Here is a 19269-nt window from a genome sequence, read left to right as displayed (position 1 = left end):
TGCATAACATTTGGTGAGTAGCTGACTCAAAGAGAGAGAAAGACAATAGTTGAACAGTTCTGAACAGGTTAATTTCTTTAAAAATGAAGGATAAGCAAGTGAGAGAGGAGGAGAGATAGAGCTAGCTATATTTTGTAGTATTTTTTTCCCACTTGCTTCGCTAGCTAGCTAGTTTAGCCTACTCAAACACCCGGCTCAAACAGAGAGAGATGCTATGTTAGCTAGTTGGCTATGGCTATCCAAAACTGGAATTATTCCAAGTCAAGGAAAGCTTTTGGTTTTATAAATTTATTGCCACCGTGGGCCGCTGATTAAACTGCTTGCTGACCGTACATTATACTGCATGATTGTAGCAGGTTTACTAATGCGTAATTCTATTAGCCATGTAGACGTTAGATAATATGGTGACAACGATGTAGGCTGTGTGTAACGGATAGCTTTTATGATATGAAGGTTTGGCTTGGAAAGGTTTTTTCGCCTGGTCACAGATAGCTAATGTGTTGTGCACTGAAGTCCACAAGCGAAGGGAATAGGTGCGAGAGGAGGAGAGCGCGTAGAACCGAGAAGGAATTATGAGCAAATGGATCATGCTGTTTGTATGTGGCTGCTATGAAAGTGATCTGTGTTTGTGTGATCAGGAGTGTATTCATTCTGCTAATTCTGTTGAAAAACTTTTCTTAAACGGGGATAACATATTTTGGCCTAGGTTAAAGAGAGATGTTTCTGCGTTCATCAAAACCTGTCACACCTGTCAATTAACAGGTAAACCTAATCAAGCTATTAAGCCGGTAGTGCTGTTTCCTATACCCGTAGTCAGCCAGCCTTTTGAATATTTTATTGTTGACTGTGTTGGCCCTCTTACCTTGCTCTAAGAATGGTAGTAGTTACCTGTTCACTGTAATGTGTCAGACCACTAAGTTTCTTGCTGCCTAAAGGTTTTGGCTCAGTTTCTCACTGTTTGGATTCCCTAAGGTTACGAAGTTTATTCAGAGTGACCAAGGTTCTAATTTCACCTGTAATCTGTTTGGTCAGGTTCTCCAACGGCTCCATATTACACACAAAATGGCTAGCGCCTATCTTGTGCAGAGTCAAGGAGCTCTGAAACGTTTTCATCAAACACTTAAGTCTTTGTTGAGAACGTATTGTGCGAAGATGGATAAGTATTGGGAGGAGGGGTTGCTATGGTTACTCTTAGCCACCAGGGAGGTTTCACAGGAGAGCACAGGTTTCAGTCTAAATGACCTAGTGTTCGGACATAGTGTGCATGGACTTTTAGCAGTGCTCCAGGATGACTGGAAGTCTCCGAAGCCACCTCAGTCCCTGTTATCTTACGTGTGTGTGATTTCCAGTGAGTCCTGTACACCGCTGGTGAGATGGCTAAAGAGAAGCGGTCATCTTCACAGGGGAGGATGAAAGGAATATTTGATCGGTGAGCTGAGCCTTTTCACTTTAGTCCAGGTGACCATGTTTGTGCTCTGCTGCCAATTGTTGGTTCTCTTTTTCAAGCCAGGTTTCAAAGTCCATATACGGTTGTGTGCCAGTGCACTGAGCAAGACTATCTAGTTGCCACTCCTAAACCGAGGGAAAAGCACCAACTGTGCCATGTAAATCTGCTAAAAACCCTATTAGGCATGTTCCTCTGGGGCCAAACAGTGGGAGTCCGCAAAGGGTAAACCTGTTTATTTTGTCCATCACTGTTACATCACTGGGTTCTTCTTTTTGTCATGCATGGTGAGGAGGATGTCCCTGGTCCCGGCGATTGCGTACTGCAAGGTGGATTGAAAAATGAAGAGTCACTGGATGTTTTGGATAGCCTTCTCGCTCATCTACCTGCTGATAGGCGAGACGAGTTGGTCGATCTGATTCTGAGTTTCCCCGTTTTGTTTTCAGATACGCCTACACGTACAAACTTAATAGAACATGATATTGACGTTGGGGATGCTGACCCGGTCCGTCAGCGGTTCTATAGAGTTTCTTGAGAAAAACGAAGTTGTCTGGTCCTATTGATCAGGTGGACATGCGTTTTCTCATGTGCGTTGTCCCCGAGTGTTGTGACTTTTGCGTTTCGCCCCTTTGACCAGTCACTGTTTATTTTTGTGTTTTGTCTTGTTCTGTTGCTCCTGTCATCTGTTTCCTGCTGTCCTCTTTTTTATTCTTTCCTCTTAAAGGTTGCTTCCTGTGCGCAAAGGTTGCTGAGGTCTGGGGAGGACGAGGTTGGTTGGGACAATGGGGCAGCTTTAACCAGGGCAGTATTTGGTTAAAGTTGTTGGTTGGTGTTCCCGGGTCCTTGATTGGGAGGGGTGACGACCGTCCCACTCTGTCTGCCGAATTCGAATTCTTTCTCTCTGCTCTGGTTTTCCTTAATAGGATGTCGGTGGGCGGAGCTGTGAGGGTTGTCAGCGAAATGGTGTACACCTGGGCTCGGGGTTCCCCCATACATTGAAGAGACTCTCTCCTCGCAAACATACTGTTGTTTTGGCTGTGGCATTTTGAGGCTTCTTGGTGTCATTTGTTTTGGCACCTCTCAACACCCCTTATTATCACCATCTATGCATGCGTCCTCTCACGGACACTACTGACGACACACGCCATTGTTACTCGGATATAGTTTACTTTATTTAATAATATGTTTGTTATTTCTTTATCTCCGCGTTGTCTCCCTCTTTGTTGCGGCTACGAGCCGGGTCGTAACACATTGGAACTGGTGTGTGTGCGTGTTTCCCTCTAACAGGAGAGGGAATTTCAGGAAAATAGCATAGTTTCACTGTAGTTGTCCTTTTCCATCATCATCTCTGCCAAGGCCACACTATTGGTCACCAGTACTTAATTGTGACACTGGGTGCTGTGTTAATTCCAGAGGGAAAGCAAATGTCTGACACGGATTTAGCATGAAAGTCTCCCGCCCGGTCTGCAGTGAGAGATAGAGGGTAAACAAGAGTGTGAAAACACACAGCACGTTAGTCACGGCCCTTCAATTATTAAACTGTACATGTAGGAGTCAAACAGGACACTGACGAAGGCTTAACTTTGTCTGTCTCAATGGTCCAATCTCCTAGAGAGAGAGAGAGAGAGAGGTCTTTGCAGCCATTGAGCCATGAAAGAGAGGTGGGGTATAAGGAGCATTGAAAGTATAGGGATCGCCAATGGCGATCAGCGTTTACCCACCAATTTTTGTTTTACCACTACATCACTGATATATGTAATGTTGTTTCTAGCTTCGGTATTATGTATTTATTGCGTACAAAACACCTCAACCAAACTTGCCTGGTCACCAGCAGGTTAGGTTGAAACCGGGTCTAGTGTGTGATGCTGATCTATGACTGCAGGTGCCAGCATGAGGATGTCAGACAGAGAGCACTGTGGGGCATCATCGCTGTAGCCATGGAAACAATGGGACCTTATTAGGGCCAGATGGAATTGGCAAGAGCCCCTGGAAATGATTCATAAGTACCTGTGGAATTAGTTCATATGAAATCAAATGCCGCTAAAAATCATTATTAATGGTCATATAGTCACAATAGTTGTATTGATTGAACATCCAGATAGTAGCTGTAAGGCATCAGTGTTGTAGCCATTGCGGAAACCATTCTTCATAGATTCTGTCTGCCATGTCCAGGGTCTGGCATTTAACAACAGAGGAGTGTTTCATTTGGCATTTCATGGTGCAGGAATCAAGAATTGGAGATATTATTTGATGAACTAATATACGAATATACGGTGTCCACAGTGTCCGTATTAGGACAGCCTCAGTCTCAACAACTACTTCTGAGACTGAAGCTGTCCTAATATGGACAGCGTACAAATACGTTTTGATGGTCTCTGTCAGTAAACATTCCAATCTTAGATTGTGCAGATATTTTGGTTCATGATTTAGACGACTTCAGTGGCGTTTGCCTTCTGTAACTTAAATTCTTAGTTAATAGTGCTTGAATCACAGATCAGTCCGTGACAGATAGTGATAGAATTGTCGCGAGCAGTATCCATCATATGAATGATGAAAGATGGCGTGTATGTAATTGGACATGAATTAGTTAAGAGCAACTGATAAATTGTGCCTTGATCTCTGCTAGGATTCTTTAGGTCATAAACGTCTGATGTGGGAAAAGCGATAGCAGTGATATCTATCGTCTGCATAGGGTTGCAAAAATACTTTCCCCAAATTCCCAGGTTTTCCAGAAATCCACGTAGGAAGACCTCTGTAAATAGGAGGGAATAAACAGGATATCCAGAATCTTCCAACCAGGATTTCTGGAAAACACAGGGTGATTTAAGGAAAATAACTATCTTCAAACCTGAGGACAAACAACACATGCGTGTGAGTGCTTACTTGTGTGTGTGTGTGCCTGCCTGCCTGCCTGGTTGCCTGCCTGTGTATGGATGCCGTGCATTTCTGCAGGCGTGTGTGTGTGTGTGTGTGTGTGTGTGTGTGTGTGTGTGTGTGTGTGTGTGTGTGTGTGTGTGTGTGTGTGTGTGTGTGTGTGTGTGTGTGTGTGTGTGTGTGTGTGTGTGTGAGAGAGAGAGAGTGTGCATGAGAGCTCATAAGCGCTTAATCCCGGGCGTCCCTGGGCAGTGCTTCATTAATTATGCAGAGCGTTTAAAGCGGCCTGCACCATGGGGCAACATCTGGCGCAGGACGCGTGAGCCGTCAATGCATGGACAGAGCAGGTTCTCTGGGTCGAGGACTCCGTCGGGAGGTGGAACGCCAACCGACCAGTGCCACAGTGCCCGCCTCCTCACCCGCCAGAGCAGAAATAATATAATCAAATGGCTAACAAGAACATGGTCTCAATTACCCTTCAGTACACAATGTACTGTAGTTACTCTACGCTGCCCAGACAGTAGAGGAAAATCACTGCATCTCTGTTAGTTCTTCAGTAAATCTATTAGAAACATTATGCTTGAGATGAAGAAACCTTGCCCAGTTAGTGCCAGTATTGCCATAGGGCTTGTTGGGATTTTTTTGTTAATAGCTCAGTGATGTGTTTTAAAAGCAATACACACGTAAACAGGAATTGAGCTGCAGGTCATGCTGTCTGGCGGAAGAATGAACTGACGGCAGAAACTCCCATGGTAGTATACTAAATGCACTGTATGTCTACTGGTGTGATCTAATGTAATGGTGAGCGACACTGTGTGGTATAAGGCTGCATATCCCACGCTGTTACAACACGATTATAAAACCTACAGCAGCTCTGACACCTTGTGGCTCCATAGAATACAGCCAGTTCGATTGTTAAGATATCTGAGTGAGGTACAGGCTCTTCTATTATTCAATGACATGACATTGAGGTGATCTACGTCACTCGACAGCATACGGCAGTTTGTTTTGTTTTCCACAATGTTCCTAAGCCATGTGACCTATTCACCGTTGGGTAAGGGTTGACATTATCACAACAATGACACGGCTTGTCCCTGACACAACGACGCGGATTGTCCTTCAATTATGACTTCATGTGGGCTTGTGAATGGAGAAAGAGGAGGAGTCTCTCCTACTTTCACTCATATCTCTCTCCAGCCACGGGGCCCGATCTATCTATGATTTGTGGAGATAGCAGACGGACCGTCCTGAATACTGTGAACCTAATGCGTGCTGCGTCCACCTACTCTCCTGTGTGGGAGCAACTGGGGACAATCTGTTGAATACTTTTTCCACAGAACATTCTGGAAGGTGTATCCTAGACGGGATTAACCATATTTCAGGGCCACCACAGTAAGGTAAGACATTTTTATTTTATTTCACATATGTTCATCAGCCTTATAACAGTATAATTTAGGAACAATCCACTTAATTGTACTGGGAACAGTCCATGCACTGTTGCAGTGTAACAATGTGGAATAGGGATGTCTGAGAGACATTCTGAAACAATAACAAACTGCCTAATGTGGTGCAGCGGGGTAAAGCACAGACATCTAAACTATTTCATTGGTTGATGTATAAGGTGTCAATAATAATCAAGATGTTATTGACCTAGCGAAATGAAGAGCGGCTTCTGACTAATATGACTTCCTGAAATGAAGGCACGGACATTTATTGAAATGACTTCTGTACTGAAATGACTTCTGTACTGAAATGACTGAAATGACTTCTGTACTTCTGTCTCGTAGATACTGACCATGGGAGATTGCATCTCAGTCCGTGCTCTGCTAATGCTTCTGGCCCTAGTCAGCTATCTAATTGCACTGACATTCAACATATTGGCTCTATTTGGGCCCTGGACAGGTGAATTCTTACAGTCCATTTCAAGTCAATGACATCTGTATGAAATATACTGTAATATTTTGTAACCTGTGTGTTTGTACATGCAGGTGCTTTCATGCAAACCACACAGTATGTACTGAGCAAGTCCACAACGCACCTAACCCCAGATAGATGGGTACTCTTTCTATGGGATGTCCTTAACATCTGGTTGATCGGCATGTTCATCTATCTGATACACAATCTCCGTAGAAGGTAAGATACTGTACATTAAAGCTAAACTCTCGTTGACACCAAAACAATTCATTTAAACATGGGTCCTTCAGACATTTTGGTCATTTGCCTTCCCAAAACCTGTCTGGAATTCAATCAACTTTGCACTGGATATTAGCCTGGTCCCAGATCTGTTCCTGCTATCCTGCTAAAATCCTTCTCACTCATTGTCAAGCCAAAAATGACAATTCTATAAGGAGTTGGCAAGAGAGTAAAAACAGACTGGCATTCAGGCTAACTGAAAAATAATCACTGGTCTGTATTTATTGTGAGACAAAACAAAGTGTATTTTCTAAAGTTCAGAAAGTGTGATTTTTACTGTCCTGGCTAGGGTTGCAGAATTTCCCCAAATTCCCTGGTTTTCCAGAATGTGTGCTTATTCCCTCCCAATTACGTGAATCTTCCAACCGGGGTTTCTGGAAAACCAGGACACTTAGGAAAAGTTAGTGGAATTTTGCAACCCTAGTCCTGGCCCTGATGATGATGATGCTGTTATTAATTATGATGATGATGATGTTATTAATTATAATGATGATGATGATGGTCTTGTTCCTTAGGGAAGCTTATACATGGATGTACACCACTCCTGCTGTCCTGCCCTATGGATTCTACTTGTCCTGGATCGTAAATAGCATGTTGAATATGGCATGGTTATTTCTGTACGACAAAGAGTAAGTGTTTATATATTTAGGTGTATTTACTGTACGATAATATAAAACATTTGGTTCTATTTCAAATACTCGTTTCGATGTCTCACTGTGGGATACGCCTGGGTGTGTCCACAAGCTCGAAGTAACCGCCAACTGGTTCTTTCTCACCTCTCCTTCTTGTGGAATCTTCAAAAAGTTCTCCTCGTCAAGACTAGATTTCTGGTTTCCTACCAAACCGTTGTCAGGTCGAACCGTGAGGTTAACACTGCTGAACATAAGACTTCAGCTTCTGACAATAGTGTTGAGTACTGAACGAAAAGGTTTTGCTTTGAGTAGAATTCTTTTTTTTCTTCTTGTCAGTCTCCGTTTAGCTAGCACCACACGGCTAGCTATCGAGATTTGGTTAGCCATCGACGCAAGGCTTTAGCTAACTTGGCTAACTAGCTGCAATCTGCAGTTGAAACAATTACAAATCATGGTCCCCGCCACTGTTTCTTGATTTTCTTTCTTTATCATTTTTTTTAGTTGAAGTCGGAAGTTTACATGAACTTAGTTAGGTTGGAGTCATTAAAACTCGTTTTTCAACCACTCCACAAATTTATTGTAAACAAACTACAATTTTGGCAAGTTGGTTCAGACATCTACTTTGTGCATGAGACAAGTAATTTTCCCAACAATTATTTACAGATTATTTCACTTATAAATCACTGTATCACAATTCCAGTGGGTCAGAATTTTACATACACTAAGTTGACTGTGCTTGGAAAATTCCAGAAAATGATGTCATGATGTCATTTCAAGGCCTACCTTCAAACTCAGTGCCTCTTTGCTTGACATCATGAGACAATCAAAAGAAATCAGCCAAGAGCTCAGAAAACAATTGTGGTCCTCCACAAGTCTGGTTCATCCTTGGGAGCAATTTCTAAATGCCTGAAGGTACCACGTTCATCTGTACAAACAGTAGTACACAAGTAAAAGCACCAGGGGACAATGCAGCCATCATACCGCTCAGGAAGGAGATACGTTCTGTCTCCTAGAGATTAATGTACTTTGGTGCGAAAAGTGCAAAACAATCCCAGAACAACAGCAAAAGACCGTGTTAAGATGCTGGAGGAAACAGGTTCAAAAGTATCTATATCCACAGTAAAACGAGTCCTATATACACAGAACCTGAAAGGCCGCTCAGCAAGGAAGAAGCCACTGCTTCAAAACCGCCATAAACTGCACATGGGGACAAAGAGCATACTTTTTGGAGAAAATGTGTCTTCCAAATGGACAATGACCACAAGCATACTTCCAAAGTTGAGGCAAAATGGCTTAAGGACAACAAAGTCAAGGTATTAGAGTGACCATCACAAAGCCCTGACCTCAATACTATAGAAAATGTGTGGGCAGAACTGAAACAGCGTGTGCGAGCAAGGAGGCCTACAAACCTGATTCAGTTATACCAGCTCTATCAGGAGGAATGGGCCAAAATTCACCCAACGTATTGTGTGAAGCTTGTGGAAGGCTACCCAAAATGTTTGACCCAAGTTAAACAATTTGAAGACAATGCTACCAAATTCTAATTGAGTGTATGTAAACTTCTGACTCACTGGAAATGTGATGAAAGAAATACAAGCTGAAATAAATCACTCTCTACTCTTATTCTGACATTTCACATTCTTAAAATAAAGTGGTGATTCTAGCTGACCTAAAACAGGGATTTCTTTGCTAGGATTAAATGTCAGGAATTGGGTCTTCTCCTGAGCAGTGATAGGTTAAGTGTGCCTTGAATTCTAAATTAATCACTGACAGGTTCACCAGCAAAGCACCCCCGCACCATCACACCTCCTCCTCCGTGATTCATGGTGGGAACCACACATGCAGAGATTGCTCGTGTTTCTTGGCCCAAACAAGACTCTTCTAATTGGTGTCCTTTAGTAATGGTCTTTGCTAATTTGAGCTGTTCTTGCCATCACATGGACTTGGTATTTTACCAAATAGGACTATCTTCTGTATACCACCCCTACCTTGTCACAACTGATTGGCTGAAACACATTAAGAAGGAAATCAATTCCATGAATTATTATTAATTATTAACTCTTAACAAAGCACACCTGTTAATTTAAATGCATTCCAGGTGACTACCTCATGAAGCTGGTTGAGAGAATGCCAAGAGTGTGCAAAGCTGTCATCAAGGCAAAGGGTAGCTACTTTGGAAAATCTCAAATATGAAATGTTTTTTTATTTGTTTTTGGTTACTACATGAATCCATATGTGTTAATTCATAGTTTTGATGTCTTCACTATTATTCTACAACCTAGAAAGTAGTAAAAATAAAGGTAAACCCTTGAATGAGTAGTTGTTTCAACTTTTGACTGGTACTCTATATAAATATATACAGTGCATTTGGAAAGTATACTAGAAATTGAGCTCAGAATTTCCATTGTTTCCATTGATAATCCTTGAGATGTTTCAACAACTTGATTGAAGTCCACCTGTGGTAAGTTCAATTGATTGGACATGATTTGGAAAGGCACACACCTATCTATAGCAGGTCCCACAGTTGACAGTGCATGTTAGAGCAAAGACCAAGTCATGAGTTCGAAGGAATTGTCTGTAGAGCTGCGAGACAGGATTGTGTCGAGGCACAGATCTGGGGAATGGTACCAAAAATTGTCTGCAGCATTGAAGGTCCCCAAGAACACAGTTGTCTCCATTCTTGAATGGAATAAGTTTGGAACCACCAAGACTCTTCCTAGAGCTGGCAGTCCGACCAAACTGAGCAATCGGGGGAGAAGGGTCTTGAAAACCTGACAAAACTCTGACAAAACTCCAGAGGAAGAGAACCTTCCAGAAGGACAACCATCTCTGCAGCACTCAACCAATCTAGCCTTTATGGTAGAGTGGCCAGACGGAAGCCACTCCTCAGTAAAAGGCACATGACAGCTCACTTGGTGTTAGCCAAAAGGCACCTAAAGACTCTCAGACCATGAGAAAGAAGATTCCCTGTGGTTAAACCAAGATTGAACTCTTTGGACTGAATGCCAAGCATCACGTCTGGAGGAAACCTGGCACCATCCCTACAGTGAAGCATGGTGGTGAAAATATCATGCTGTGGGGTTGTTTTTCAGCAGCAAGGGACTGGGAGACTAGTCAGGATCGAGGGAAAGATAAACAGAGCAAAGTACAGAGAGATCCTTGATGAAAACCTGCTCCAGAGCGCTCAGGACCTCAGACTGAGGCTAAGGTTTACCTTCCGACAGGACAACAACCCTGAGCACACAGCAAAGACAGTGGCTTCGGGATATTGAGTGGCCCAGCCACAGCCCGGACTTGAACCCAATTGAACATCTCTGGAGAGACAACGCTCCCCATCCAACCTGACTGAGCTTGAGAGGATCTGCAGAGGAGCTTGGGAGAAACTCTCCAAATACAGGTGTATTTGAAGAAGACTCAAGCCGGTAATCACTGCCAATAGTACTTCAACAAAGCACGGAGTAAGGGGTTTGAATACTTTTGTAAATGTGATATTTCAGTAGTTTTTTAAATCCATTTGCAAACATTTCGAAAAACCTGTTTTTGCTTAAAACAATTTAAACCATTTTAGAATAAGGCTGTAATTTAACAAAAATGTAGGAAAAGTCCAGGGGTCTAAATAATTTACTAATGCACTGTGTGTATATTTTTATTTATAATATACAGTTGACGTTGGAAGATTACATACACGGTAGTCAAATACATTTAAATCAGTTTTTTTTTTTACAATTCCTGACATTTAATCCTAGTACAATTTCCCTGTCTTAGGTCAGTTAGGATCACCACTTTATTTTAAGAATGTGAAATGTCAGAATAATTGTAGAGAGAATGATTTATTTCAGCTTTTATTTCTGTCATCACATTCCCAGTGGGTCAGAAGTTTACATACATTCAATTAGTATTTGGTAGCATTGTCTTTAAATTGTTTAACTTGGGTCAAACGTTTTGGGTAGCCTTCCACAAGCTTCCCACAATAAGTTGGGTGAATTTTGGCCCATTCCCCCTGACAGGGCTGGTGTAACCGAGTCAGGTTGTAGGACTCGTTTTACTGTGGATATAGATACTTTTGTACCCGTTTCCTCCAGCATCTTCACAAAGTCCTTGGCTGTTGTTCTGAGATTGATTTGCACTTTTCGCACCAAAGTACATTCATGGGAAGGTGAAGGCAACTTGCTGTCACCAGGGTTTTTCATAACGCAAAGCCCCCAGCAATGCAGCTGGCTGCAAACCCACAGTTTGGCTCTCCTAACAGAGGCAGACAGTTAGGACAGGTTCCAGACAGGTCCCTGACAGGTCCCGCCAATATGACTCCCCAGGATGGGCAGCCAACAATTCACTCCGTGTCCTGCCCTGCCTTTTCTCGGTGGAGTACAGACTTAACCCCCATAAAAATGGGGGAGAGGCCCATCTGTGCTCCTAGGACCATACCTCTCATGCAGCTGCTCCTTTCTATGCATCCGCTTACAGGGAAGGCGAGTCCCCCCCGTGCCACTGCTCTCCCCTCAGTGCTCTCACAAGCAACCAAGGCAGGAAGTCAACTTGCCAGTCAGCACCGAGCACTGTCCCCAAACCAAAAAACTATCTATCAACTAGAGCAAATATCATACCCCCAAGACCTGCTAACCTCTCACCATTACAATAACGGGGGAGGTTAGCGTTTATGGCGGGGTATGATATGTGTGCGTCTGTAACTTTCTCACTCATCATTATTCACGATTCATTCAAGATGATCTGTACTCATGGTAGCATCCACTTTAATGTAGAAGTGTTTCGAAACATATTATATTCTTATTTACAATAAAAGTGACTCTAAAATGACACAATACATTATTTACCGTTTATATTGGGCACAAAATAATCTGAAACACAACCAAAACAAACAACAAATTTGAAGAGTAACAAGCTCGATGTCGTCATGATGTCAGTCCATCATTTGTGCCTACAGATTGACCCAGGGTTTTCCAAGGTAACCCCGACTTCATGCCTAAGGTCGGTGGCAATTACAATTGTCTCGCCTTGGAGCTTAATGGCTGTCCACCCACCACCCTTCAATTCTACAGAAGAAGGGCACCGTATATTAGCATATAATAGTAAGGGTTAACAGCCCCTTGATGGCCTGAGCGGTCATTCCACCAGAGGTTTAGCTACCTCTTGGGCACTGTTCAAAGGCATCTCTTCAAAAGAGATTTGCTAGGCGGAATGTTGGGCCACCCTTCATATTTGTATGAGGTTTTTAGCCGACTGGACGTCACTGCACCTTCATTGGTGCATACTGTCTTCAGTGTCGGAGCCCCTGAGGGGTAATGTTAGCACTACCCTGGCTTTGGAGAGCATGTCTGCGTGACTGGAGTTGGCCAAATCCCACAGTGAGACATCCAAACATTTGAAATAGAACTTAAGGTTACTTGAGTAACCTCGGTTCTGTGAGAATATGAGTGAGATGTCTCACCAATTTTCCCTGCTCGCAAGAGTGCAAGGAAGAGAGGCATGCTTGAGAATTACCAATTGGCAGAGGAGTTGGTTCTTTTATGGAGGAGAGGGGCTCACCTCATTTGCTACTCGACCTGTCTGTCTCCAACAGACGCTGGGCGTTTGTTTTGTTTGAGCATTTGGACATGCCCAGACATATCCCGTATATCTCATATTCTCATAGAACCAGGGTTACGTAAGTAACCTTAGGTTTTGATGTTTTGAGTTGTTTTGAGTTTTTACATTGAATATAAGGAACTAACTTGTATACTTCTCAAGACAAATGACGTTTTCTAGCTTCTGTGTGTGTCATAGAAAGATGGTGCCAACGCTCCTGATCACAGCATTACAGGCCATCTCAAATTGCGTGATTATCATGTTCTCCTGCTGCGGACTGGTCGTCTATGGAGCGTGGCTCCACAAATATCACAACAATGATCTCTGGCTCATTCGAATATTGGTACAATCATTTCAACTTTTTTCTATGATTCTCCAAGACCATTGCATTGCTTACAGTAACCTTCCACAAGTGTGCTTTTTGTTACAGACATGTGCCATTAGTTTATGGTGTCCATATTAGGACAACCTCAGTTTCAGAAGGACTGAAGCTGTCCTAATACGGACACCATATCTGTTAACTCTATTACAGGTGCAAAACGGAGTGGCTTTGTATGCAACATGGTGGGCTGTGGCTACCTTTTTACACTTGACCGTTGTTTTAGACCATCAAACCCCAATACCCAAGACAGACGCTGCCATAATGGTACTAGTGCTGCTCCAATTGGGACTCATAGGATGGTGAGAGTTTGTTCCTAACTTGTACCTAACCTCTCAATTCACCAAAGTGGTATTGAATCAATAAACCACATAGCTTAATAAACCATTTCTGCTTTGCCAGTAATATTTCCGTTGCAAATTGATGAACAGTACATTTGCTTGATATATATATATATATATAAGTATAAACTATGACATTGGCATGACAATGATACAATGGCCCTAAGGGGCAAATGTAAAAGCTAATTTGCCGCTTAGGGACACTGTACATTCACCAGAACCCTTTCCTTCTATCCACTTGTTGTAAAAATAAATAAAAAGTGTTCCTCCTTATTACTCTCTCAGGTTTGTCATAGAGAACTGGTACCTGGATAAGCACGTGCGCTACATCCTCACAGTGTACCCTGTGGTGATCCTGGTGTTGGCAGCGAGTGTGGCCAATCCAGCCACACCCGGTACCCACATAGACATCATGTCTGGTAGGTCCTATGTCCCGAATGACTCCTAAAGTGACACCTACAGGAAGAGAACACCTCTAGGGCGTTTATATTATTAGTAGATTCCCATAGGTCTTGTACAAGCACATCATCCTTAACTGCAACTGATAAACTGTTGTATTTACTATATGTAAGTATAATGAGAACGGGTTATAGTTTATGCTATTGGCAATTTTGACACTATCTTCACCAGTGTCACTGTTATGTGTGTAGTATCACTATCGGCAGTTACTGCTGTGACTTTTCCACGATTCTTATGTCTACCATACCTGACGCATCATCTCTTTTCCAGCCGTCATCTTGGCCATAACCAGTGTCATATTTATTGTACGCATCATCATGGTGTTATGGAAGCACAAGCATCAACCACTTTACGGAGAAGAGGAGCTCAGGTCACCGGTGGACATTGCCAGGACACAGAAGCTCATCTTCATGTGAGGGGATGGACAGCTGCTGTGGATATATGTAGGCCCCTGTTGTTTTCCTTAACATTTAATGGCTGAGACCGATGTGACCAAATCCTCCCTATGTCCACAGCACATGTCGATGGAGATTTGGTACTTCGCTACAGGCTTTCCACGTGATTGGTGGGGCCTCTGCACTAGCCAATGCTAATGTCTTTCTCAGCTAATGAAATCATATAAATTACTGTGTGTCAAAACAATGAACTGAAATGCTCTCATGCTGTCAACACTAAAGCGATATTAATATGATCATGTTTTTATTGTTTTGTCCATCTTTTAGTACCACCACGTTGTTTTTATACCCTATTCTTGTCTACCTTTGTGTTTCTACCTTCTCTTTGAACTTCTTTGGTCCTAGGGATTCCCACAGTGAAAAAGCAAAAATTCACTACATTCCTTCAACAGAAATGGTTTGCTCAGTGGGAAATGAATATCCAACTAGTCAGTGACAACTGTGTGGAGTTTGGAATAACTATGTGAGCTTAATGCAGTATCGCAGGCACTGTGTCCTGGGATTTCTTATGATCTTCTATGTAGAATAATCCCTTACCTTCTAACGACTCTTGTGTAGCTTGTGAGTGGCATAGAGCAAAACGGATATGCGCGTTATAGTGGGGGTCTTAATAGTTTGTAGCTCATTCGGACTTTACAGACATTTTTGTGAGAAGGGTCATTTTCTGGATCCGCCCTTGTCTCACAAACACTGCTCTAGTTCAACCCCGTCAATCAGGCTAATGTTTGTTGTCAGCGATGCAGAAGGTAATAGACAAATCCAATGCAAACTCCAGAAGTCTGTAGCTCAAACACACACAATATTTAAGAGGGGTTGGAAGCACTAAATCACACCGGGGTGACCATTGGAATCAAAGCTGTGCTATATTGTAAAGCACTTTGGACTGCGCTTGTATATGGACATAAACAAATAAAGGTTTTTATTATACTTATTTTTAATGAACTGATCTGTAAATAGTATTGCGATTTAATGATGCCAAAAACAACAGCTTACCACTGTGCAATAGTAGTGTAACTTAGTGGTTAGACACTTTTGGGAAATTGCAGCCACACACCCACATATAGTAGTGCCCTAGCGAGTGTCATATTGCTCTGGCGATTCTATAGCGGTGATCTGTGAGGCTGCCAGTTGGCTCTTGGATAGGCTGAGCTCATTATGGATGGAATAGGAGTGTGTGTGTGTGTGTCTGTCACAGGCTTTCTACTCAGTTTCAGTAAAGGCATCCGAGGGTACACGCACACAATAAACCTATTATACTGCAGTAAACCATGATAATCTGACAAACAGTGCCATTATCAAAAGTCCAACGCATCAGATCCCAGATTGTGTGTGTGTGTGTGTGTGTGTGTGTGTGTGTGTGGTTATAAAAGAGTGTGCTGTATAAGGGGAGTTATAGCTGATGGCTTGACAGTGAGCATCTACCAGTCCCGTGTGTCTATGTATGCCGGTTAGCAGGCGATCTGGATAAACAAGTACAGTCTGGTTTGGTAATGGTATGGCTACTGGATGTAATGATATGATTATACTGCCACCTGGTGGAAAGGGAAGTTGATGGTTCAAAGTAATAAAGATGGCTGACTAGACACACACGCCTGATACTTGTGGAAAACCTCTCGGCCCCTGTTTATTCCAAATGAAAAGCAAAGATATCTGTGCCTTCCGAATGGTGTGTTGAAGGTGGTGAGGTGTCATGATTCATCTGTGAGAGGTATTTGCTAGTAACCACGCGCCCAAAAGATGTTCCACAATAATCAAGCGTGTGCATCCATTCAGCCATCTTTATTATTCTTAACCATCAACTTCCTGTTTCGCCAGATGACAGTTTAATCATATAATTACACAATGACTATTTTACCCAATATGACCTTACTGGTAAATGATGTCTCCTACGGGGACGTTTTAAATACATACTGTACAGTATATCACTAAAAGGATCCCTTTGATGAGAAGTTTTTCTAACAACTTGTTATACACCGAGTGTAACAACTTGTTATACACCGAGTGTACAAAACATTAGGAATACCTGATCTTTCCAAGACATAGACTGACCAGCTGAAAGCAGGTGAAGGCTATGATCCCTTATTGATGTCACCTGTTAAATCCCCTTCAATCAGTGTAGATGAAAGGGAGGAGACAGGTTCAAAAATAATTTTTCAATTGAGACATGGATTGTTTATGTGTGCCATTCAGTGGGTGAATAGGCAAGACAAAATATTTATAGTGCCTTTGAACGGGGTATGGTATTAGGTGCCAGGCTTTGAGTGTGTCAAGAATTGGAACGGTGTTTCACTCTCAACAGTTTACCATGTGTATCAAGAATTGTCCACCACTCAAAAAGCATCCAGCCAACTTGACACAACTGTGGAAAGCCTTGGAGTCAACATGGGCCAACATTCTTGTGGAACGCTTTTGACACCTTGTAGAGTCCATCCTCCAACGAATTGAAGCTGTTCTGAGGGCAAAAGGGGGTGCAAATCAATATTAGGAAGGTGTTCCTAATATTTTGTACACACAGTGTACATCCACAATGGTATGACTTTATACAATGATAGACCTTTGGCCTACCACTCGTTTTAAATGCCATATGTTATCAGCCCAGCTCTGGATAGAACACCAATGATTGTATTTTGATCTCCTTATCTGCATATCACCAACTACATTAAATAAGCAGATGAGTTGATAAAAGCACTTTCCAGAAACTTCTGAAGGGAAACTTTGAAAACTGGAAGTGATGTTACTGCTCATACTGATGTATTTCCCATCTTACTGATATACAGTGTCCAAATTAGGACAACTTTAGGAGTTGTTTCGGTCTGAGGCTGTCCTAATATGAACATTATACTACGGTGTCCATATTAGTACAATCTCAGTGTCAGCAGGTGGCTGTGCTAATGTGGACACTGTAGTATGTGGATTATACTCTCCTGTTAAGGACCACGTTGGGTAATGTCTCATGTTGGGTAATGAGTCCTTTCCTCTGAAGGTGACCATGTACTGCTGGGCAGACTACACCTGTATCAAGCTCCGGATGTGGAACACTGGCTCATGCACTCTCTCTTTACTGTGTTCTAGAGGTATCTCTCTCTCTCTCTCTCTCTCTCACACACACACACACACACACACACACACACACACACACACACACACACACACACACACACTCTAAACTGTTTTCCAGATGTGTAACACATCCATCTATCTATCTTCAGAGGCAATTCCCATCTGTCACAGTTTTAGTATGTGGAGAGGAGGGGGAATAATAGATATGCCAAATATGTTTGGTTACTCATGCAGCCCTGCACACATGAATGCCTAAGTGATGAAAATGAAATGATGAGGCTGTACATGATGTGTGATTTATATCACTCAGTTGTGATTGATGTTGTCTCCGCATGAAGGAATGTGTTTGGTCCAGTCTCCTGCAACCCTGAAATGCAACATCCGTCATTCTATCTGATCTGGACCCTGATCAACGTAGGAAAGATCACTTGGCTGTTTCTCTCAGACAGGCAGTAAGTGATTTGGCGTTTTCTTTTTTTACATTTAAATGGGAAGTTCAGTATTGTAAAACGTAATGTTTGATGGTTCCTCATCCTGAACGTAGTCTGTGGGCCAGGAGAAACTCAAATCCATGGTTCAGTGTTATTTAAACAGACAAATCAAACTTCAGCTAGCTTTGATAGTTGCTGTATAAAGAAAACATAACCGTGGATTACAGTTTCTGTTGGCCCATAGAGAACTTTCAGATTGAGGAACCATCTAACATCGTTTTCAAATATTAATCTACACCTTCAAGATACACATTTTGGGATAAAAAAATATGACGAAAGAAATGCTTTTGTGCAAAACCAAGTAAGCCAATACAAAAATGATGGATCATCCTTTTTGTTTTAACCTTGACCTTCTACCATCCCTGCTTTTTAAATGGGATATGCCAGTTCACAGCTTCCACATGTTGTATGTCTTCTTTCGAAATCTGCACTGCCACAGCACCTTGCTGGCCATCAACAACCCTAAAGAACCCTGGTGGACCTGCTATCTAGTGAAATCAAGATATAATCTACAGTTGAAGTCGGAAGTTTACATACACTTAGGTTGGAGTCATTAAAACTCTTTTTTCAACCACTCCACACATTTCTTGTTAACAAACTATAGTTTTGGCAAGTCAGTTAGGACATATACTTTGTGCATGACACAAGTAATATTTCCAACAATTGTTTACAGACAGATTATTTCACTTATCATTCACTATATCTCAATTCCAGTGGGTCAGAAGTTTACATACACTAAGTTGACTGTGCCTTTACCTTTAAACAGCTTGGAACATTCCAGAAAATTATGTCATGGCTTTAGAAGCTTCTGATAGGCCAATTGACATCATTTGAGTCAATTGGAGGTGTACCTGTGGATGTATTTCAAGGCCTACCTTCAAGCTCAGTCCCTCTTTGCTTGACATCATGGGAAAATCCAAAGAAATCAGCCAAGACCTCAGAACAAAAATTGTAGACCTCCACCATTCTAGTTCATTCTTGGGAGCAATTTCCAAATGCCTGAAGGTACCACATTCATCTGTACAAACAATAGTACGCAAGTATAAACACCATGGGACCACGCAGACCTGAAATTTGCTCAGTGACCAAAAAATCTGAGACATTGGTCACATACAGTTGAAGTCGGAAGTTTACATACACCTTCGCCAAATACATTTCAACTCAGTTTTTCACAATTCTTGACATTTAATCCTAGTAAAAATGTAAGTCTTGCCATAGATTTCAAAGCAGATTTAAGTCAAAACTGTAACACGGCGTCTCAGGAACATTCACAGTCTCCTTGGTAAGCAACTGCAGTGTAGCAACTGCATTTGGCCTTGTGTTTTAGGTTATTGTCCTGCTGAAAAGTGAATTAATCT

At 42.2% G+C, this 19269-nt stretch overlaps 1 protein-coding gene across 4 annotated transcripts; it reads left to right on the top strand.

The window, feature by feature from the left end:
* Positions 1-5455: 5455 nt before the first annotated feature.
* LOC109899514 (uncharacterized) lies at positions 5456-15287 on the top strand. 4 transcript variants are annotated; one of them, XM_020494820.2, is made up of 8 exons: positions 5456-5715; positions 6106-6220; positions 6307-6451; positions 7027-7140; positions 12907-13069; positions 13259-13407; positions 13732-13865; positions 14176-15287. In XM_020494820.2, the coding sequence occupies exons 2-8, from the start codon at positions 6115-6117 to the stop codon at positions 14319-14321; spliced, it is 957 nt and encodes a 318-aa protein (XP_020350409.1). In that variant the 5' UTR covers positions 5456-5715; positions 6106-6114; the 3' UTR covers positions 14322-15287. The 4 variants fall into 4 exon arrangements, with proteins under 4 accessions (XP_020350409.1, XP_020350410.1, XP_020350411.1 ...); XM_020494821.2 differs by having other exon boundaries at positions 5504-5715; positions 12925-13069; positions 14176-14601; XM_020494822.2 differs by lacking the exon at positions 6106-6220 and having other exon boundaries at positions 5518-5715; positions 14176-14601.
* The last annotated feature ends 3982 nt before the right edge of the window (positions 15288-19269 follow it).

This window comes from Oncorhynchus kisutch, linkage group LG11, assembly GCF_002021735.2.
Source record: "Oncorhynchus kisutch isolate 150728-3 linkage group LG11, Okis_V2, whole genome shotgun sequence".
Classification (NCBI taxonomy): domain Eukaryota; kingdom Metazoa; phylum Chordata; class Actinopteri; order Salmoniformes; family Salmonidae; genus Oncorhynchus; species Oncorhynchus kisutch.
The sequence above is the reverse complement of the archived record's forward strand: the minus strand, read 5'-3'. Positions and strand labels throughout refer to the sequence as shown.

Coding starts and splice junctions, on each gene's coding strand:
- LOC109899514 (XM_020494820.2), top strand. CDS start 6,115: ATGGGAGATTGCATCTCAGTCCGTGCTCTGCTAATGCTTCTGGCCCTA. Junction 13,070..13,258: donor TCTGGCTCATTCGAATATTG/GTACAATCATTT, acceptor ACTCTATTACAG/GTGCAAAACGGAGTGGCTTT. Junction 13,408..13,731: donor CAATTGGGACTCATAGGATG/GTGAGAGTTTGT, acceptor TTACTCTCTCAG/GTTTGTCATAGAGAACTGGT.